At 39.7% G+C, this 23104-nt stretch overlaps 2 protein-coding genes across 6 annotated transcripts in view; one reads left to right on the forward strand and one right to left on the reverse strand.

The window, feature by feature from the left end:
• The window catches only part of LOC127970976 (transcriptional regulator ATRX-like), a 49192-nt gene extending 35791 nt beyond the window's left edge, over positions 1 to 13401 (forward strand). For all 5 annotated transcript variants that reach the window (XM_052573693.1, XM_052573694.1, XM_052573698.1 and 2 more), the window contains 5 exons: positions 6346 to 6495; positions 8197 to 8316; positions 9443 to 9538; positions 10467 to 10595; positions 12342 to 13401. In XM_052573693.1, coding sequence (XP_052429653.1) covers positions 6346 to 6495; positions 8197 to 8316; positions 9443 to 9538; positions 10467 to 10595; positions 12342 to 12566 — 720 coding nt within the window. In that variant the 3' untranslated portion in view covers positions 12567 to 13401. The remainder of the gene's footprint in view (positions 1 to 6345; positions 6496 to 8196; positions 8317 to 9442; positions 9539 to 10466; positions 10596 to 12341) is intronic.
• Positions 13402 to 15503: 2102 nt separating this feature from the next.
• Positions 15504 to 22685, reverse strand: fgf16 (fibroblast growth factor 16). Its single transcript, XM_052573735.1, has 3 exons — positions 22067 to 22685; positions 19318 to 19421; positions 15504 to 17026 (listed from the first exon to the last, which is right to left on the reverse strand). Exons 1-3 carry the CDS (start codon positions 22326 to 22328, stop codon positions 16781 to 16783), a joined length of 612 nt encoding a protein of 203 aa, XP_052429695.1. The 5' UTR covers positions 22329 to 22685; the 3' UTR covers positions 15504 to 16780.
• Between the last annotated feature and the right edge of the window lie 419 nt (positions 22686 to 23104).

Raw genomic sequence — 23104 nt, forward strand, 5'->3', positions numbered from 1 at the left:
GCTAGTCTTCAATACCCCCCACCCCCCCAAAAAAAAAAATATACACCCCTAAATGTTTCCAGTTGAAGTTGTGCAACAAAGTCGTCATACGTTTGAAAATATCCAATGTATTGTAGGAAAGATATTAGTGGTGTCAAATTATATGTTTTATATGCAGTGCCAGTTTGATCATCAAACAAATTTTAATAATACACAAAGATAATGCAAGTAAATACAAAATGCAGTTTTTGAATGACCATTTTATTTATTAAGAGGGAAAAGCTGTCCAAACTTACCTGGCCCTATTTGAAAAATGAATTGCCCACTGTTAAATCATGATAAAACTGTGATTAACCACATTATTTTAGATAGCGGAGTTAAAATACAATATTCAAACACAGGCCTGATGACCTCCAGACCTGTTGAATCAAGAAATCACTTAAATAAAACCTGTCTGACAAAGTGAAGCATGCTTAAAAAGCAACACATCATGCCACAATCTAAAGAAATACAAGACCAGATGAGGAACAATATAGTTGACATGTATCAGTCTGACTGGGGTTATAAAGCCATTTTTTAAGACTTTGGTTCTCCAGCAAACCACGGTCCGAGCCATTATCCACAAATGGAGAAAACTTGGAACAATGGTGAACCTTCCCAGGAGTGATCGCCCTACCAAAATTACTCCAATAGCACAACAACGACTCATCCAGGAGGTCATAAAAGAACACAGAACAACATCTAATGAACTGTAAAAATGGCATGCATGGGAGAGTTCCAAGGAAAAAGCCATTGCTGACCAAAAAAAAGACAAAGGCTTGTCTCACATTTGCCAAAAAAATTAATTGATTATCTCCAACATTTTAGGGCAAATATTCTGTGGACTGATTTTACAAAAGTTTAACTTTTTGGAAGGTGCGTGTCCTGTTAAATCTGGCGTAAAACCAACACAGCATTTCATAAAGAGAGCATCATACCAACAGTCAAACATGGTTGTAGTGTGATGGTCTGGGGCTGCTTTTTTATTTTATTTCATTTTATCTCTTAAATATATACTTGTTTGATTTAAATTATCCATGCATTTATATTGATGTATTATTTAAATCAAATATTCACATGTCTGTGTGTGTATTTATGTACAGTATACATATACACAGTAGATCAAGACTTGTACTGTACTGTATGGTAAGACCTATTTTGTTCCCCATTTTTGCAAAGTGTGCACTGTTTATGTGATCTTGTTCATGTGCTTAAATATTATATGTAAAAATTAAAATGAAACCTGATAGTTAAGTAAAAATTTACTTAAAAGCCTCCAAGATATAGGCTATAAGCGATTCTCGTTGTAACCGTACGCTATTAACTTTCTGATCTGGCAATAGCAGCTATTCCCACCAGTCCTCCTGATTCTTTCCCTGGTGTTTCTGGGAAGACTCAGCCCCTCTCAGTCTAAAGCACATCCTGCTTCTCAACCTGTGTGCCGCTGCAGCTCACCCAAACATCATGCCATCGTGAAGGCCATCTGTTACGCTGATTCACTGCTTTGTCTCTGAAGTTTTCAAAGGAACACTGTAAACCTCCCCTGACCTGATGAACAGTCATTATTCCAAAACCCTTTTAGGGTGTTCTTGTGCTTTTCAGAGAAACTAATTGGAGACAAAGGAAGCTAGCGGACTTCCACTCTAATGACAAAGAAGAGTGGTGTAGCTCAGACATGAGAGCCACCCAGCTTGGGTTCTGGCCCTGCCTGGGGCTCTTCAGAGGCCCATTATAGAGCTGAGACCTGGGCAGGCTTGAGTGACACGGTCGGGTCGGTGTGTACACTTCCTGACAGTGGTCCATCGGTGGGAAAGTGGTAATTTGCTTTCGCTCCGGCTCCCCTGCCGACTGGGCCTCGCTGAGCAAAGGAACAGATTTTAGTTGCTGTAATTAGGTGCAGGAACTGGTCTTAATAATCCCCCAGATGTTCTTTAAATGAGTGATTGCCTTCAACCCTCCATTTTCAGATATTTGCCCCAACTTGGATGAAAGAGCTGAGGGTGTGAACTGAAGTTCGTCGAAGGAGTTCTCACCTAACGTAGTCTGTTTAGTAAATGGTAGAAAAGATGATAGTTGAGGCAGGCCTGATGGGACACCTGACATCCAGCCCTGTGCCAAACATCAAGAGCTGTGCAGACACAGACTTTTTATATCAGGGCACTGAGGTTATGCATATAATTTGCTTGCAGCTGTAGAGTACGTTTTGCCTGGCTAAGGTTAGGTATTACAAATATCTCAATCCTTCACATTCCTTGAGTCTCTTGCCCCGGCCCGGACCCCTTGGTTTCCTTGGTTTGTGCACCTGCATGTCAAACGTAGTGTCTTGTGTAATCTGAGGGAAGCATTAAGCTCTTCATTTTGTAGCAGATTTTTGTTTACCGGGATGGTTATGAAGGCGCAGTTGCATTTTTATTATCAAAACAAGACTTCTAAAGTCAGTCTTTTGAAAAAACAAATTCTTCCACACTTTTCCGAAGCTCATGTATCTTTAGCTTTTTTATGGCTTTAGTCTGTCACACTTCCATTTTCCCACTCTTCACACCCTGAGCACACGGCAGATGTTTATGGCCGTGGTAATGAGTGAAATAAAGTTAAGTTTGCAAATATGGATTGCATTTAATATGAGGTGGTGGGATCAGAAACCTTAAGATGCAATTGAGCGGAAATAGCTGTAAATGTGCTGAAAATGATTCAGTAGGAAGCCAAATGCCAAGAAAAAAGACCTTGTACCTTTGAAATGGATTGTGTTTTTCACACCATTGGAGTTCATCTGGGAACGTGTCTTAAGTAAATTGGCTTTGTTTGCCAAGTCGTAAATGTATGTAGTTGAGCAGAGCTCTTAAAGTTTATTTTGATGCAATGATGTTTGTCACTGTTTTAGCTTTTTAATTTAGGATAACTTGCAATAATTCTTATTGCTATCCGATTTTAATTGATAGCTTTTTAAGGTCTTTAAAAAATATATAATGCAGAGAGATTGAGCAGTAAATAATGTGTTAAGTGCCACTGTTCAGGCGAAACTTGAAGTCCAAAAAAATAAATAAAATTGGCATAAACTATTGCACACAGAGATGGCCAATATATGGCTAATTGTGCACCATTTCAGTGGTACATGATGCATTCTCAGCTTTGATGTAAGTGGCGCTACGAAAGGTTGATTTTCTTGAACGATTATTTTGTAATGAACAATTCTGTAAACTGCCAAGAAACAACCTCTTGTGAAAGTAATATTCGTGTACAGTTCTTGGTGAATGTCACTGGGAATGTCTGATTTCAGTAATTGGTGCACCTCCTAACATTGTCCAGTGTAAATACCTAAAAAAATGTGGCATCATTCCTCGGTAGAGCACAGTGTATCGTTCACATCATAAATACATTTTCAAAGCTAGTGGGGAAATGCAAACTAAACGTTCAAAACCCAAGGAAAATGGATGCAAGTTTACTCAAGCTTAACAGAGATGTTTATGGAGGTCTACAAATGCTTGTGATATTCCAAGATGTGAAAGAGTGTGGTCTTTAGACATGGGCTGATAGACGGTCCCTCACCTGGGCCAGTATTTATCCTTGCAGCAGTCTGGCTCATGCACCTCCATGCTTTGATCAGAAACAAAATATTTCCTCCCCGTTTGACTTCCTGTGGGATCCCCACTCCCCATTTCCCTAAGAATTTTTTTTTTTAAATCTGCAGTCTGCTGATTTCCCCAATCCCCCACCCAGCCTATTCCACATCCATGCATGGAGTAAAACGATATCCTTTTCCTAAGCCGTCATTATGCATGGGGTAAGCTCACAGTATGACAGTGCCGGAGTTCTTGTTACCGTCATTAGTGCCTTTGGTCGAGATGCACATGTAGGGCAGGTTACTGAGACAGACGAGACCACCCGCGGAGCTCAGCCTGGAGATTAATCAGGAATCCCAGCATTCCCTGCTCCCCTGGACGGCGTCACTGTCATTTGACCCAGCGGCTCTGAGACCCACTCAAAATTGCCCGATGTTCAGATAAGCTCAGGTCGGCCCTCTCATGATGGCGAGTGTTTGAAATGTGCTCAAACAACAGCTTCATCATTGAATTGTCTTTTGCTCCAGAGAGGTGGCTCACACTTCACTTGGCCCTCGTCTTTTGCACACTTTCAACAAGAGATCATCTTTTCCATGCAGTCTTTTTCACGGTTGTGATGCAGAAGGGGTTCCTCACATGACAGCATCAAGCCATGTTTTAATTTAGCCTCTCAGCTAGAAATAACTATCACTCAGGGAATAGGCCAGGCCTGGCGTGATTGTGCTTGCTTTCGCCACATGTTTTTATTTTGCAGCTATCGAGGCCACTTACTGAAAAGCCTTGATGTGGACGGATCTGTAGCTGCGCTCTCCATTACACTCTGCTGTAATGCAGAAGGCATGGCTCTGTTTTTGGTACCTGTCTTACTGATGTTATCTTTATTTCTTGAAACAACCTTGATCTGGTTAATCATGATGGGCTCTTTTGGAGGACGATTGAGGTTTGCTCACTTTCTTCCTCAGATTCTGTTTATCCAAACTTTTCTGTAGCAATTTAGTAAGCAGTCCTAAATTTAGAAACCTGAGGCTTTTCTTTTTGAACGTTGTGATGATTATGATTAATTTTGTTTTTGTCTTATTCTGTTTATTGTCTCTACTAATTCGGGCGATGACGTAACTATCACACGTTTATGTTCATGTGGTGGGGATCCAGCAGATGTTTCGAGATCTTGAAGGCATTTTAATGTAAAGCGCAGGCAAGACAAAGAAAAGCAAACAATAGCTGTAGAGTAATTTTAAACCATGTTTGTACGAGGCCTGGATGTGAATTGCGCACTGCTCAGGTGTTGTTTTCAATAACAGAGTAGTCATGGATACTAAAGTTGCATGAAAGCCTCAGAAGTTATTTTAAATATGAACACTTGGTTGGAGGCTGTCTTTTTGTTTTGTTTTTTAGATTTGCGGCACAAAATAACTGCTAATTGGCTATTTTATTAATTTATTTGTTCTGAGATAAAAGAGCTCATGTCATGAAAGCATGCTGTAACTTTTTGGTACTCAAAACTTGTTCAGAAACACAGTTTCTTTAGACCAAACTGTAAAAAGGACACATTAACAATCTGTCTAACTTCTTGATGTCAAATGTATAACTACATCCACGTGTGACACTAAAAATAATAGGTAGTCAGAATCTGGCCACCGTGAGATGACAATGAAAAAGATTTTTCTTTATTTTATTGTTTTAAAGTCACAATGAAATGGAGCTAGTGAAGCATCTTTATCTCTCTGTTGTGACACATTCGAGTGTAACATATTATATAGTGTATTAAAAAAAGATAGAAAAGAAAAGTAGTGTGGTACTTGGTTCTGTGCATCTGTTGGTGAAGAACATGAGCTTGCAGTCTTAGGTTAATCAGGCTACATTTTTGGAGAAATTAATCTGCATGACCATATTTTAGATCCCTTAATCCCACCACATACCTAAATTTAAAGGGGTCATATGATGCCATTTCAAATTTTCCTTTCTCTTTGGAGTGTTACAAGCTGTTCATGCATAGATGAGATCGAGAAAAGATTGAGCGGCCATATTGAGCATTGCATTGCAATTCAAAACTACACGAGTGACACGTCTTGGGTATTCTATAGTATTTGTTATAATCAGTAACTATGTCCCCACTGGATGCAACAAATGCTTCGTTTGTAATGGGTTTTATTGGTGTTGCATCATTGTGCCGGGACACACGGCATCACAGTATATTAAGACATGTAACATCTCCGGCAGACGCTTGAGATAGTGAGTGAATCACAATGCACTGGATCGCTGGCCAATTAGTGCACACCTCGCTTTTCAGACTGATGGATTTTGTAAAAACCTACGTGTTTCAGAATACGGGGCATTGAGGAGCAACAATTATGTACATTATGTGGAAAATATTTTTTTTTAACCTTAAACCACTTAAACACATTGCTTTAGATCAAATACACAACATAATGTTCTTTTTAGCAGCGTCCTTACTAAAGAAGCAAATTAGGAGTTTACTAAGATAAAAGTTAATAGTTGGTTAATAATGAAAATTGGTCCCCAAGCTAAAGTGTGACTAAACTAAAAATTAAATAACAAAATTTATGATGTAACTTTTTTGTACTCTTTTTAATTAAGCCAGAGCAACGTTTTTTTTTTTTTTTTTTCTTTTGTTTCTGTTTGATGAGACAAATTTTTTTTTGCTTAATAATTATTTTGGTAATGGTGATTATTAGTGCAGTTCATCTGTGTGTGTTTTCATGTGGGATGCTGACCCATCTTTCTTTGACTCTTTCTCCCATCCCAGGATCCTTTCCTGGCAGAACTCCTTCACAGTTACAAAGATCATATCGTCGGCTACCACGAGCACGACTCTTTGCTGGACCACAAGGAGGAAGAGGCACTGAGTGAGGAAGATCGCAAGGCGGCCTGGGCCGAATACGAGGCCGAAAAGAAGGTGTGTACCCACACAAGCCCTTTACTATTATATACATGTAAAGATAACAGTATTTTCTAAACCCTGCATATCAGTTAGTAAATAAAATGTTAGAGTTAAGCCATATTTCAGATGGTTTTTTAAATATTTTTTATATTTCAATAAAAAGATATTGTCTGTTTGCATCTGGCCATTACTGGTGGCTCTTGGTGTGGTTGATGGTTATATTTTTAGTGATGCACCACAGCTGTCAAATAATATTGTGAAGTGATATCATCATCAGAAATGAATCCACACTTTAAGGAACACCATGAGAAAGGTCTAACTGTATTCATATGTGCTTACATAAAATTCCTGGAAAGATTAGAGCCTCTTTGCCCCCCAGCTCAGTCACTCGTTAAGTGGAGTTTTTTGGGAGAGGAGAGAATTGTTGCCTTGTGGGACTGCAGTTGAATTTAATTTTGCAATCACATGATATCTACACCGATTATCTGTGAAAAAATTCTGCAATCAACTTTCTCATTAATCAACTTCTTTCAGTAAACTGAATCACAAACATTGTCCGTCTGACATCATTGCAAAAAGATCTACAGTTAAATAAAAGCACAGACTGACCCCTTTTCTTGAACACTTCAGTAAAAATTAAAGTGAACATGGAAAATATCACTATAACTTTAGTCCCCAATACAGGAGCAGTGGTTATATACCAGCTGGGACTCACTCAGTTGTTATTCTGAGTATTGAGACATGGGATTAGATTTGTATGTGTGTGTAATTCATACCATATTGATTTAGTTTCTGTGCTAAATGTAATCTGTTTCCTAAATTTCATGTTATTTTTTGGCAAGATGTTTTACATATTATGTTTAAATCAAAGTAATTTCATCAGTGAATCACTAGGCCATAGCTTATATATGCAACGAAAAGAATTCACCTGCTTTTGATCATCTTGCTACAGTCATTTGTGTATGTTAAGATTGAAGAGCTTTGTCTAATTTGGTTGCTTTAAATCATTAACCATGTCAGAGCCATTAAAGTGGATTTTAAGCAGTCACTTGCAGTGATTAGAGAGCCCTATCAAGTTCTGCTCAAGATATAGTTGAAAACAGCCATACAGCAAGCGTCACATTTTGAAACCAGATTAAAAGAGGGTCTGTTTAGATTGTCCCACGGTCTGCGGCACAGCTGTGATCCACGCCGGCATCTCTGCCGCACACCTGCTCAAGGCAGGTCTGAACACCGGACACTCAGCTGTGGAGTGTGTTTACGAGCTGCGTGCACCAAAGACCCAATTAGAGGGTGGCCGCATCTGCCTCGGTAGCTCATTTACACACAAACACAGCCGTCCTGCTGACCTTCAGTTCTGTTTAGAGCCGTAAGACAAACACAGCTTGGGCAGGACCCTAACAGAGGTTCACATGGATGCACATCAGGATTTTTTGGATCCTCCAGCGATATGTTGGCCAGGAATTATCGTTCGACGAATGTCTTTGCCAGACAAATCATGTCAAAGTTGCAAATGGAGTGGAAAATAAAGTCCAAAAAGCAATGCTTTGATTACCCTGCAGCAAGTGCTAGTGTGATGGAAGGCTGACTCATCTGTCAGACCGAACCTGATTTGAAGATTATTTATAATTGGGATCTTTCTGTGTGACCTCATCTCGTAAAATGTAGCTTCTCTGTTTCTTTCCAACTGATGGACCCACTTGTCTGTTGTTTCAGGGGCTGTCCATGCGTTTCAACCAGCCGTCCTATTCTCAGATGGGCATGGGAGCAGGACCAAACTCTTACTTCCCCTTCAACGTGGCTGCTTTGGCCTCCATGAGCAACCAACAGTTGGAGGCAAGTAATGAGCTCCACATGCTCTTTTCACATTCCTTCAGCCAGCAGCTAATTGTGACATGCGTCCTCGGGCACCAACATTTGGCTTTTGCCCTGCCAGCTGCTGTTTACTAGGGGTGGGGGAAAATATTGATTCACGTAACTATGCAGACTTTTAAAAAAAATCGATTGGTTTGTCTCAGAATCGATTTATGTTTAATTATTTTACTTTTCCTAAGAGGTGGTGAGGAGAAGTTACCGCTTTTACTCCATCAAAGGGCGACATGTATAAGTGTATTCGACTTTAAGCAGCAAAGCACAGACCAATCAGAGTACTGCGAGAGCATTTCGAAAGCATGCAGAGCCGTCTGCTCTCTATATCTCTTGTGCTGCTTTGATGTTATACAACAATCTGCATTATGGTGCATTCAAGTCATATCAGACACTTGAGTTGAATGCACATGAATGCCACCACAATGTCGTTATTACAAAAGGGAAACTTTCAAAATTTTGTTTAAGTGTAGAGTTTCTGATATGTGTCTGATGCAGTGAACACAGCCAAGGACTTTAGATATGCAGCTTCTGTGTTGACAGTGTTGACAGATAGTTTCTAAACTATAATATATAATAATAATAAAAATTTGTTTTGTAATGTACAATAAAACTATATAAATAACATATACAAAATTGTATATTATTGTATAGTTACCATAAAATATATAATGATCACCTTCATAAATTCCTAGTGTTCCTGTAGCTCAAGTGGTAGAGCATTGCTTTATCAAGCACAATGTTGTGAGTTTGATTCCCCGGGAGCACATCGTAGGTAAAAATAGATAGCCTGAATGCACTGTAAGTTGCTTTGGATAAAAGCGTCTGCTAAATGCATAAATGTAATTTAATTTAATTTTTAATTTATAAATTGAATTAAAAAAAACACAATTAAAGAGAAAACACAATTCTACACATTCTGTATTCACCGTTTTGTAGATGTAAAGTTTAACAAATTGTTACATTTTATGTCGAAAGTGAACTTGAACAAATTTGTGTGAAAATAGCAAATTTATAAATGTTTTCTTGCTAGGTTGGTTTCATCTCGTCCAGTATTTTCTGTCCTCTCACAGTTTTTTCTCTCTGTGTGTTCAAGGATTTGATTAACCAGGGCCGGCAGAAAGCGATGGAAGCTGCTAACGCTCTGAAGTCAGTGCCCAGGGAACCCCTGGAGGATATCATCGGGCAGGTGGTGAGTGATGTTGGCTTTCATCAGAAAGGCACTAATATACTCTTTACACAGATGTTTTTCACCCTTCGCTTAGGGGTGAAAACAAGTTTTTTAAATGCATGAGCAACAATTTACTGTTAGTGAATATCCCAAAGAGATACATATGTAAATTTTACTTGCTTTCCTCTCTGTATACAAATAAACACAACAAATTGACAGCGGTGAGAAAACAGCAGTTAAGAAAGCATCTGATCATGGCAATGAGGATAAGTTTGCACAGCTCTGCAATTCAGCACTCCAGACAGGTCATGATTATTTATACAGTAGTCAACATTTAAAGTGGATCAAAACCTTTTATCAAAATTATGCTAAAACCTAAAACAAAATGTGACTCTTTCAGTTAGAATTACAGCTGCAGTTTTCTGCTATAAAGCAGTTCTCCAGTGTGTTAATGTTTTAACTCGCGTCTGACCTCACCAGACTGAACAGAAGAAATGAATAGCAGACATTTTCCAAGTCAAGGAACATCTATCTGTTAAAAGAAGGGGTTTAACAGCAGGAGCAAACACTTCTTGAAACTCCCATTGTCCCATACATTTAATGCTACAGACATGAATGAAACTCTGGCTGGGTGATAAAATGACCAAAATCTATTGAGTCATATTTGGAGACCAGAATAATATAGAGACTTGAAGATGGGCTCTGTTGACTGGACAACCACATACAACACATTCATACCCTAGTGTCATGGAGCAAGCTTTATTTTTTATTTTTATATGCACTACTGAAGCTGTAGTTTTTGCCTATAGTTTGCTGTGTCATCAGTATTAAGCTGCACTGTTGGACTACGTTCTTCTGAAAAACAGATAATTGTGTGTGTGTGTGATGATCGTGTAAGTGTTTGTTTGTTGAGGTCTACAGGATGTAACAGGTGTGTTGTTTTTGGCAGTGGAAGGAGAACCCGAGTTTACCCGAGGCTCAGGTTCACTCCATGGCTCTTGGGAGGCAGGCCGGCTACGAGATGGAAATGAAACACAGGGAGGCTGTTTACCGTGATGTCCTCGGCAAGCAACAAACTGTACGTTTGCTCATCTAGCACTAATTCTGTGACACCTTATGTTCTATCTGTGTTTAGGTGACATTCACTTTTTTTAACTATACCAATTGAAAAGGGATTTTTATATCCGGAGACCCTGTTGCACTTCTTTATTCTCCATCTGTCAAAAATAGTTTTATGTGATGTGTGAATTAATTGAGGGTCTCTTAAAAAGTCTTAAATTCTGTTTTATCAAGTGCATAAAAAGTTAAAATAAGGCATTATGTTGTTATTTAAGTTAAAAAGGCTGATAAATGTTAGTGCATCATGCTTCAGTGTACAAACTCAACACTGTTCCACGTTCTACAGACTCATCGATTCAGAGCAGTTCAAAATCAATGGAAACTGTGCATGTATGCCAGACGATTGCTTATGATCTCCTGCTGATTAATTATGGCATGTTTGCTTCATGGTGTTTATACTGTAATATGTTGTAGATGGTCGTAAGAGTACGCATTTAACAATAATACAATAAACTACATCTGGAATCTAAAAATACAACATTTAATACTAGTAACAGCAAAATTGTATTTTTTTATTTATTGGGTTTTTATATCATCAGCAAAATACGATGTCCATTAACCTCTAATTTGTAATAGCAATATTTTTGTGTTGCAGTTGTTACTTTATTATGTTGTGATTTCATCCAAATGTACTTTGTGATTTGAGGGTGGGTGATATGGCAAAAGATTACAGTCTCGATTCATTATTATTCATTTATTTATTTCAGAACGTTTTGACCAATTTGCAATGTCTTTTTTTTTGTAAATGTAACTACAACATGATTCAAGTAGCTTTTTCTAGTTAAATTAAATTCTGTTCCAAGTGCAGCACACATGAAGTTGTCAGCATGATAAATGTTTCATGAACATGTAAGTATTAAACAAATCACTTGTTAAATATCTTGGCAGAAAACTACTACAGAACTACAGCTACATCTTGTACAAACTTGTCTTATACATATTATAAGTTAAAAATAGTAGAGGAAAAGGCTGTAAGCTCATTCAATTTCAAAATGACTGAAGGTATAACTCCTGTCGACTATTATTAAAGGGTTAGTTCATCCGAGAATGAAAATTTGTCCATCTTCTACTCACTCTCGAAGCATCCTAGGTGTATGTGACTTTCTTCATTCAGAATAATCCGGTCGAAGTTATAAATTGCCATTGGTTAGTGAGGTGTACAAAAACAAAACAAAAAACAAGCCGTGTGAGGGACATTTTATTACAGATTTGAGCACTTTATTTCACGTCTTCTGAACTGTTGACAACAAACACCCGCTTACCCCCGTTGAGAAGAGCAAGGACTGTTTTTAATGTAACTTCGATTGGATTATTCTGAAAGAAGTAAGTCACATACACCTAGGATGCTTTGAGGTTGAGTAAAAGATAGACACATTTTTATTCTCAGGTTAACTAACCCTTTAACAATAAATGTTGTGTAAAAACAATGAGCAACTGCTTTCAGCCGGACACCATGATGCAAACATGATATATCAGACTTACAGTAGTAGTTCAGGTTTTTTAATCGCTTGCGCTGCTTGTAAACACGGACACGTTTGACTGTTGACATTGGATATCAAAACACATTCTTCTATGTAATCAAAGAATGTGGTGCTTTGCGGACGAGTTATGTAGTAACACCACTTCTGTTGGAGACCCTGATATTGCATGACTTTTTGAAGCCATATAAGAGGAAATTAACATCTGATCTCCGTCTGTTCTCCAGCTGATGATGTACGTGCAGAAGGTGATCGCCAACCGTAAGGTGCAGGAGCAGCAGATGGCCATGGCAAGGCAGGGTATGCTGCTCAACCAGCTGGCCATGCAGAACGGTCTTACTGGCCCCATAAATCAGATGGATCTGCTGGGGTTGTACCAGCAGCTCGGGGCGCTCCAGGGCCTCCCCTCCTCACAGCTGGGCAAGAACCCGGGCCCGTCTAAGGGCCTGTAGATGTCTCCGACCCCTCGGTGTACAGACAGCTGGACTGATACAGCCAGAACACCTACTTGAGCTCATCGGTAACGACAGGGCATCCTGGGACTTTGTTAAAGGGGTTTTCGGCAGTGCAGTTTGTCATTTTGTGTATATAGCCTTAATGTTATTCAAGTTCTTTTTTGTTTTGTTTTCTCTCTCACGTATTTAAGATTGAAGATATGCTCCCCAAATGCTTTTAGGCATTGCAGGTATCTTTCCCCTTGAATAAGGGCTGTGCATATATAAATAATTATATTGCAAGTAAAACAGCGTGATTGTGGAGGGACCATAGGGTTTCTGTTCTAGAGCCCCCGTAAATAGTATCTGCGCTAATAGTGGATTGTCATTGGTACTGTGCTCCAGAGAGACTGCAGCGGACACCTTAAATGTAACATCAAGTCAAATGGCCTTATATCAAGCAGCTAGATCTCTTCTAATGTTTTAAAACCCCTTTTTTCTAATCTGCTTTTAGGTATTTAAACTCGCTGTTGCTAATCACGCTATGGAATGTCTGTGTTGTTTAAACTGCTTGCTGAATTCCTCTGGACTTTTGTAACATCAGATTTCTCGTTGTAGTGTTGCCTAGCATATTGTTGTGAGAACTGTTCATAATTTCTTTTTCTGTTGTTTATTTCTTTCTGTTTCTTTTCCCCACTTGCGTCGGGATTCAGAAATGTAGAGGAACCTTTTCCCCTCCTGAAAAGGTTCTAATGTTAGCGTATACACCAACAATTCTGCCATTAATATGAACTGCTACTTAGTATTTAATATCACGTTTAAATAAAGTGACCAAAAGGATGAGTTACTTGCAGGTTTTGCTTGTGTGTGTTGTTTTTTTGTTTAGTTTTTTGCACGATTACTGGCAAATATTATGATATATGCAATTACATGTCCTACATCCTAAAAAAGACCACTAGGGAATTAACTAATTATTATAAATTTCCTTTTTTTTTTTCTTTTCTTTTTTTTTTTAAAAGTTGAATATAAATTATTCTATTTATGCTTAGTTTTTTTTTTTAGAGATTTTGTCAAGAAGAAATTGCGCTTTGCAATTGCTAATGGATCCACTGAACAAAAGTAATGGAATAGTCATGAAAGTTCTTAAATATTTGTAACATTTGAACCTTTTGTATGAACGTTTATATTATCCGTTACAAAACCTTGAGTTTCATCAGTTTTGAGAATTATCAAGAATTCCATGTTGTTCCATTTGCTCTCAGACGGTTCTGCGAGATGCATTGCTTATAGTAGCATGTGCCATGGGTTCTTGGAAGTTTTAATGCTATATGGGAACTCTATATGTAAGTATGAAATTTACTTGTTAGAAGGCATCTATTGTTCGAGAAATTCCCCCTTTCTTTTTATTTCAGCTTAACACACATATTTAGAACTCTAGACAGTGGTTTTACTTACTACTTTTTTGGATGGATACATACTAGCTAGTCGTTTCTTATGCATGTGTAAATGTGCCACTCCCTTCCCATGATGCAGCAGTGCAGTTGACAGTCAGATGAGGTCACCAGAAGACAAGATAAACTTTTTCCCCTGGATTAAGCCAATACTAGTGAGTACTCAAACAGCTATTCATTATTATTGGTAAATGAACTAGACTATTTGAGATCCATGACAGCTCTGAGAATCTCTCTCTTCTCCTCTTTCATCTGGTGTGTCGTTTCTACTGCTTGCTATTATTTTCATTTCTTTAGCTGCCAGGTTATTTTCCCCCTCTTTTCCATTCGCCCCCTCAAGCCCTAGTCACCCCCACCCCCCCATCGAGGGGAGCTTGCGTTCACAGCTTGCAGAAAGCTGCCAAAAGAGAAACATTACAACTATTGCAGATGTTGAAATGTTGATCCCATCCTTGGTATGTCCAGATTACCCGTCAGCTAGCTTTGCAGCATTGGGCAGCTGTTGCCCCATCTATCCTCCAATGTTCAAACCTGCTTCCGTTCTCATGGACATGCACTATGCACTTCATATCTGAAAGTGTACGAGCGTGTTGGCTGCAATGCTTAGCTATTGATCATCTGAGCAGGAACGAGCCAAGTATGTTGTCAGGCATCGGTGGTGGGTGGGGTCGTGAATGTTTGTAAATCTAGATTGTTTTGTTCATTTCAAGTTGACTGAAACCGTATAGAAGTCCATTCAAGGCAACACCAGTGCTGGTCCTAATCTTCATTCACTCACCAAGGGAGTTTTGTGTTGCTGTGATTTACAATGGATCGGATTCACAAAAAAACTCATTAATAATAGTTCTGCATATGTTATCACTAGTATATAGGTAAATAATGTTGTGCTGCAGGCTTTTCAACAGGTTTGACACATTCTCTCGTATTGTTTCGCTTTCTGTAGGGCGTTGATTTATGCCTCTACAGACTGCTTAGGGAGAACTTTCCCACAGGTTCCCCCAGCCAAGAGCTGTCTTTTTACATCATCAGCTAACATCCACGTCTCTGGAGAGCTGGATTATTCTGTGAATGCTGCTGTGATGTTCTGGAATTTACGCTGCACTTAGATAAACAACATTTCATAGATTGATTGACCCCTTACATGAAGATTCTCTGAAAGAGGATATCAGATGTGCTCTACTTTGAAGGCAATATGAAGTCAGAATTCACTCTAGCTTCCAAAAACAAAAATGTTTGTTTTTGTAATCTTTCATCAAAACCTAACTTGATCTGCCTCAGAAGAATATTTTCTTTGAATACCCTGTTTTACTTGCAAATACGGTACATTCTATTATAGATAGATAATATCATGCTTTGCTGATGCCATATCATATTGACTTAAATAACTAGTGCTCTCACAGCATTTTGTGTTCTTGTGTTGTTAAGCAAAGATGACCATTCATTCCATGACAGTACCTTGATAAACCATCATAAAAGTTGTGTGTGCAGTCAAACTCAGATCAGCTCAGTGTTTCTCAGATTTTAATTGGTACAGAGAATCCTTGCAAATATGGTCACCAACAATAAACAATAGCAGGACAATTTTATTGTCAGTCATTCAGGTCAAATGGTTAAGCCCTTCTGTATAATTTCAGTAGAATCTACAGTTCCAATAACTTCAAGTTCATTACAAAATAGAGCCTTTGAAATAAATAAATAGATTTATATATAGATTTATAGTTATTCTTTATATGTAGAAAATAAATATATTGTACATCTTATAAATAGGTGTGTCCATATTTACACATCTTTCACTTTCATTTTAATAATGTTCCTGACAACCTGAACATTATAAGTCACTCTTAGTCAAATGACCAAAGCCTCTACCGAACCCTTCAGCAAGCACCATGCGTTTCCCCCGCTTGCTTTGAAAGTGATTTTAAGTAATCACTTCTCTACTGCTGATAAGCTTTTTCTACCACATTTTTTAATGTTTGAACTATCCTGAACCTTCAAAGGAAGCAGGCAGAAGACACACAGAAGATCATCTGTCTAGGCCCTTCTAGGAAAAGGGTTTGTTTCCATTATTATTACAAATGTTATAATTGGTACTTTTGCCATTCAAAATTGGTATTGTTTCAGTAGAGGCTGGTCATTGTTCTTCAAGCATCTTTCTCCTTTTAAGTGCCCTTAAAGGTATATTTAATTTAAAAAGCTCTTGCTTTGCATTTGTCCTACAGGAAGGTCAGGGAATACTAACCGTTTCCATCTTCTTGGTAAGTGCTGCATCATGACCTTTCAACATGAGTTTGGCCCCAGGGTCACTAGACTTGGCATGTTGGGTTTTATCTCAACAGCCAAAGGCAGTTTTACTTCCTATGCTCAAGTGACAAGTTACTCAATTTAGGTTTAGACCCTATTTTTTTCCAGTGAGAATATGGCCAAAATGTGGTCCGCCTTACAAAAAGTGTCTGAAGAAAGGGTGATTGCATGACACATGTCATAAGGCCCTGAAGTCAACACCTCTTCCTCAAGACATCTTTTGGCACCAGCTTTGGATGCAGGAATGTTCCCTCTTCTCTGTGGTTTAAAACCCATTAAGGAGAGGAAACGGAGCCATCCAGGACACACACGTACTGTTTATCTCAATCACCATTGGAGAGGGCCTCCTCGTTTTGGACCAGAACCCAAATATAAACAGCTGTGAGGCGAGAGAAGTAGGGTCTTGTATTTCTTAATGTTCTTCAGCGTCCGTCTTTCCCATCCAGCACCTCTACTGCGCAACTCTGACGGATGCTCTGGTCACCTATGCTGGAACAAGTCTCTGTAAGCTTGGGGTATCTTCTCTATCTCAACGGGTCTGGGCAGGAAGTGAGTCAACTTCTGGTGTTTTTTAGTCCTGCCGCCTTCTCGAGGCGAGCCGTCCTTGTTCAGAGCCACATAATAGTATCTTCCAGTGTCCGCATGCTTGTAGAGTGTGGATGCATATGTGTTGTACCAGTTCTCCTCAAATTGCTCACGGAAAACACACTCTGCTGTCAGCTTCTTCTGCAAGGCAGCCAGAAAGAGACAAAAAAAATGTTTTTGTTATCTGGAGACAATAGTGCTCACTACACATCATCATGATCATAACAACATCAGAAAGTTGCAGGTAAGATTATTGGAAAGATCTTGTGTCCTACTATTATAGATAAGCTTCACCTATACCCTCAGAGGGGAACCTGCCTACAGAGTTTAGCTTCAATCCCAATTAAATACACCTAAACCAACCAATTAAGGTCTTCAGGATTACTAGGAACATCCAGACAGATGTGCTGGAACAAGGTCAAGCAAAACTCTGCAAGAATTTGGCCCTCCAAGAGAAGTATTAGGCCCTCCTGATCTACACAAACCATTTAAGACAATATGGGGGTGCCCAGACTTCAATCTGATTGACCACTGACCTATGGATTTTGGCTCTAACTTTCCTCAACTCACTAGCCTGGATGTTTCTAGTATGACTAGCAAGACCTTGATTAGCCAGCTCAGGTGTGTTTAATTGGGCCTAAAGCTAAAATATGCAGTATGGTAGCCTTCCAGAAACAGGATTGGAAATCCTGGTGTAAAATATGAATCAAACTGCTTTCCTGCCCTGACCCAGAAAAGTCCCAACCAAAATGATGTATTCTCAAGCTAGTAAACTTCCCTCTGTCCATCAAGAGTCCAGTTAAGTGCATTTGACCACATGTTTAAGAACTAACATGCACCTCCCATTTCCAAACCTCCAGATGCACTGGAAAGCATGAGGGTGTGAAGACGTGGTACTATTTCTTTCTCACAGTGCAGTTTAACCTCGTCACCATCGCAAAATGTGTGGAGTGGAAACAATCTTGAGGCCAGACAGCAGGTGCTCGCTGCACCAGAGACGGGAAAGTCATTACGGGCAAGCTTTACAGTTTACACCCAAAATCATTCTTCAAAACTGTTAACATTTTGTCTGCTTCACCCATGATGCAACAAGCTCTCTCGCACAAACACAGCAGCTTGAGAGAGTCTGTGTGGGCTGCTACTACTGCACCATTGACAGAGCTTCATGAGCGATGGCTTCGGGTTAAGCAGGTGAACATTCGCTGGCTGACTACACTGCTGAGAACAATAGAAGACACTGGGATCACTACATCATGTTTCCTGCCAGAGAACAGTCATTCAGTGGACCAGGTTCAAGTCTTTGTGTCAAGATGATACATTTAAAATTAGTGTTTAAGATAAAGTCGACTTTAAAAGTTCTGTTAAATTGTTTAAACTGTTGGCCAAGCAAATAGAGTAAGACAGAAAAAAAAAAGTTATCAACTAAAAGTTTCAGAAAACATTCATTTAAAACTACTGGAATTCCTCTCCAGGAGCTGTGAGATTACTTTTGGTTTCTATGCTGTTTCAATTAGGTAGTGTGCTGTTTGGATTAAACACTGCTCCATGCACAGGATTTACTTGAAGCCAGTGATGGCAAACTACTTTGATCTTCATGCAACAGAAATGGATCTTTTAAGTCTGTGCAGTGAACCTAGATGTCTTCAGGTGATTTGCAGTTCTGACCTGTGTTTACAGTCCGTTTTAATGGGATGTAATCTCAGTCATCTCTCCTTGCTTTAAATAGGTTTGGTTTAACTCAGGATCCACAGAAACTTATGGGGGCCCCCGCTTATTGTCTGTGGAAATCTGATAGCTTGTTTCTCCTGTAAGCATGGCAAAGTCTGCAGAGGGGGAGGCCAGGCGCATTTTCCTATATATGGTTCTCTATGTTAGCATGCAAAAAGTCAAATCCCGCTACATGCTTTTATCTCCTGGTATCACTTACAATTAGCACTGCAGTGGAGAAAAGCATGTTCCTAGTGTAGCACACAGATATGCAAGAAACCAAGAGCACTCAGCTCGTATATCCACGATATGTGGGTGTGTATACGTTACACGCTTCATGTGTCCCTGGGAAATATGTAAATATTTTAAGTATGGAGCGAAAAGAAGAGGCAGTTTTTCTTCTCTGAGATTGAGCGTTCTGTCTGAGAGGTTGTTCTTGTGTGGAAATTTACAAAGATAAAAACAAGGTGAGCCACGCACAGACCTCGCTGATCAGAGGTCAGGGCTTGCAGCAGTGGAAACACGGCATGTTTTGTCTGGTGAAGTGTTTTCTTTTTTGTACATCTACATCATATGGGGAGCAGACTATGAGCTGGTGGGTGGGTTGTCGTTTGCTCCTCATTCCAGCTCTGACTGCATTCCTATTGGAACACTTCATAGAGCAGAACTTTATATTGGTGGATATTGTTTGGAGTGTGTGTGAGCACCACAGGGGTTTGACTTACCGACCCATAGAGTTCACCTTTCTCATTCATCCCCAGATAAAGACCAGCGTCCACGCCTCGTATGCTCACCAGCCCGACGGCCAGACTGATAAACTCCAGAATACCTGCCACACAACAGCACTTGTCAGACAATGACTAGACACCATTACAATTGCAGCGCTGCTGTACATCAACAATGCTGTATAATGGAAGTAAGATGTTTTATCTTGCCCCCTTCCCAGCTGAATGAAACAATTTAAATTAGCCAAAGGTAGGTCAACGGTTGTAGATATGTTAAGCAGATCTAGCTGGTGTTTTGGCCAACTGGTCTTTCAGTTTCATAAGCTGATAAATACCCAAAATCACACCAGCCTATCCAACCTGGCCAGACTACAAGCTGAAGCTATGCAACCACCCTTGGCTGGTTTGTGCTTTTGTTGTTTTCCACCAGGAATGCTCATAACCCAGAGCATTTCTTATCATGAAAGTATTTGTCAGTGGCCATTATACCTATATTTTGTTGTCTTTGTTCTATATAAAGTGTTTATTTTGTGAATTTAGTATATGAAAAAAAAAATCTCACCTGTGCCCTTACAAGTAAGCATTCAGCAGTCTAGCATTTAAAAATGTGCCACAATATAACCTAAAGGATAGGAAGTTAAAGTCTTCTTACTAACACTTTGATTATAAGAGTGCATATGAACACAAAGCTGATAATCTCTGATATCTAGGGTTAAGCTTAATGTTGCTCCTCTTGTACTCTCTTTTGAAGTACTTTTAGACATATATACAAATCAGTATTGTGTAAGGTATATGCATTTGTGTCAGTTTTCAGGACACGAGCCCAATCTTGGCTGAAACCAGCTGTTCACACGCTCTTGATTAAAGACTAAAGCAAAAACCACACCTTTGTGGCCTTTTACCACCACCTGGACCAAGTATGTGGTGATTTGGATGGCAAATGACGACACAGAAAACTCTGATACTGGGTTAAACTGAAGCAAATTTCATATGCGTTTAATCAAAGACACTGCCAGCTTGCAACATTACCGACAAAAGGCTCTGATTTGCCAGAAGGATGCCAGAAACATGACCGCGGACCACCCAATCCAGTAAAGCAGCTTGTCTCTGACTAAAAACAAGCATTACCACTGGATTCCACAGTGGTCATGCTTTAATTTAGAGCTATTTCTGTTTTCTAAGTGAAGGCTGCACCTGCACAATGATTACGGATCAGAGCAATGCAAAAAATCCTCGTGTCTGGGCTCTGCTATCATTTGTTTATCATTGTAATACCAAGCACTGCTTGACTGATTTATTAGTGCTGTAATTAGTAGTGTCTGTGCCTGTGTCGGCTGGGGTCCTTTGAACATGTTTTCAGAGAAAAACCTCATGCTGTGAGCTTGTTTTCCACTGCAGAGAAGCACCTGCGTCCCTCGACCCTGCGCTGGAGTTCGCCGAGGGCAATTTGAGTGTAAGACTGAGAAATGTGCTGCTCTTGCCTAATGGGTGGATTGAAATACAGTGGTACCAAAATGTATCTGCATGCCTAAACCGCTCTGAATGTCATTGAATTATATAGCAAAACATTGAAGCAAGTGTTATCTGTGCTCAAACGCTCGAACATTTCAAAGTCATTTTGCTGTGGTATTAGTTGGTGCTGTGGTGATTATTTTAGTTTCTTAAACGGAATTATTGTATTTATTTATTTGACACAATATTGTTTTATTATTTCAAATCTAACAAGCCTTTTCTTTTTATTATCTTTTAATGCTGTGTGCTAAAAGGGTTATTGTGCGTTGGGTTATTTTATGAAATGCAAGTCCTTGAGACGCCTGTATATGGTGTGAAGTATATTCCATAAGACATGGGAGGCACAGCCCCCAAACCATAATCAAAGCTTTAAAGAAAGGTTCCTGCTTCTTGTACCCCCTAAATGCAGATCAGCTTCACTTGAATTTTAACCCTAGATGTACAGTACTGAATTCTGCCCAAGTTATGCACACAAGTTTTGTCTCGACTCATGACAACTGGATCTGGCGAACTGAACATTTATATACTGTATATATAATATTGGAGAAGCAGTCGGTTGCATATAACAGTTTTCTCTATAGTTTTTTTCAAGTGAACAAAGTTAATCAGCATGTCACATACACACACACTGACTCACAGCAAACTGAACTGATTGGGTTGAATCCACATTTTGGACACCATAAACAGGTGCATTTTATATATTTTGTATGCATATACGTAATTACAACCATATTTTGGGAACAAATTTGTACTCAGACGGTATGATAATAAGTTGTATGTATGTATATTTGTGTGTGTGTGTGTGTGTGTGTGTGTATTAATGCATAAAGTTTTAGGTAGGTTAGTATTAGTAGTAGGCTATATAAAAACAGTGTAAGGCTGTGCAATGTCCCACTTACATGGTAAAGTAAACGTGTGAGTAAATATCAGCGTTATTTATTCTGTCCAGTAAACACTTTGAAGTGTCCTGACCTTGACACTTACTTGTTAATTCAAACTTCCCTGCCCTTGATACTAATATGAAGGCGCTAATCACATTGTAAACCTACGTATATTAAGTTATCTTGAGATGGCACAATGCAGTTTATAAATATGCTATTTTTCCAAACACACAAGATAAGGCATCCGCTCCACCGAATAATGACCAGGTGTGCTAAACGCGTCTGTGATGCCCAAAACCGCTGATTGCTGGATGGCTGGATTGACGAACGAATGAAAGCTTGGCTAGAGCTCTTACCGAATCTGCTGTGGTCCTGTCTGGTTCCGTGCACCGTCCCGTTGGGAAATATCTCCAGCTGGAAGCCGGTGCGGCAGTAGAGCTGTCTCCTGCGCAGGATGCCCTTCAGGTGGCCAAAATCCGTGAGCGACCCGCGCTGCAGTCTGCCCTCAATCAGACCCAATCTCTCATTCAAACCATCCGTCAGAGGCACATTCCCTAATGCTGGAAACGCCTGCAAATCCAGATCGATGCTCCCGAGAAATCCAGCCACCTCTGCCATGGCGAGCAAACTTTGCGTGTTCAGAGAGCGGAGAGGAGAGAGACGCTCGTTTCATCCGTGATCAGACTGAACGAGTCATTTATATAGACATCCATATCCTCCCCGAGCCACGCCTGGATGACATCCCTGCTGCTTCACCTTCAGCATGTCAACGCAGAGCTTCTGCTCCAGCTTTCAGACCTGATGCTGCTGTCTGTGGAGGATGGTTAAGTCAAAGCACTAGTGAGTCTGATGTGTGCGTGTGCGTAAAATAGCGCGCGACCGGCAGTCACTGACAAAGTACCGGAGCTACGCAGTGCGTAGGCTATAGCTCTCCTGACTGTGTCTGTGTTTTATTGCTGTAATCGCAGTCTCTCTCCCCGCTCTGCTGAGAGTCACTAGAGGAGTTTAGGGCTGCGTCTCAAACTCTAATGAGCTGCCTGCCTCCCTAGACTGCATTTCTTTTGGGTCTCACTGGCACTTGCAGCGACTTAACGCAATGAACGGCGTGTCAGGTGCGTGCAGTAACCTGTAACGGTGAGATACATACCTTGGTTTGTGCAACATTTTTGGGGAGGGCAGGTGGTTGCAGCAGTCCGGGCATCACAACATTTAAAACCCAGTGAAATGCCTATCTAGACTACATACATGAGTGGGCACTATGGGCACTTTGTGAGTTAGCAGCATTTTATCCAACTGTAACTCTAAATTTATATAATTTAGATAATTTGTAATGGAAATTAATGAAGTCTTAAAATAAGATGATATAAATATAATTTGTTCCTTTATATCTGCCA

This window comes from Carassius gibelio, chromosome B14 (assembly GCF_023724105.1).
Source record: "Carassius gibelio isolate Cgi1373 ecotype wild population from Czech Republic chromosome B14, carGib1.2-hapl.c, whole genome shotgun sequence".
In the NCBI taxonomy this organism is placed as follows: domain Eukaryota; kingdom Metazoa; phylum Chordata; class Actinopteri; order Cypriniformes; family Cyprinidae; genus Carassius; species Carassius gibelio.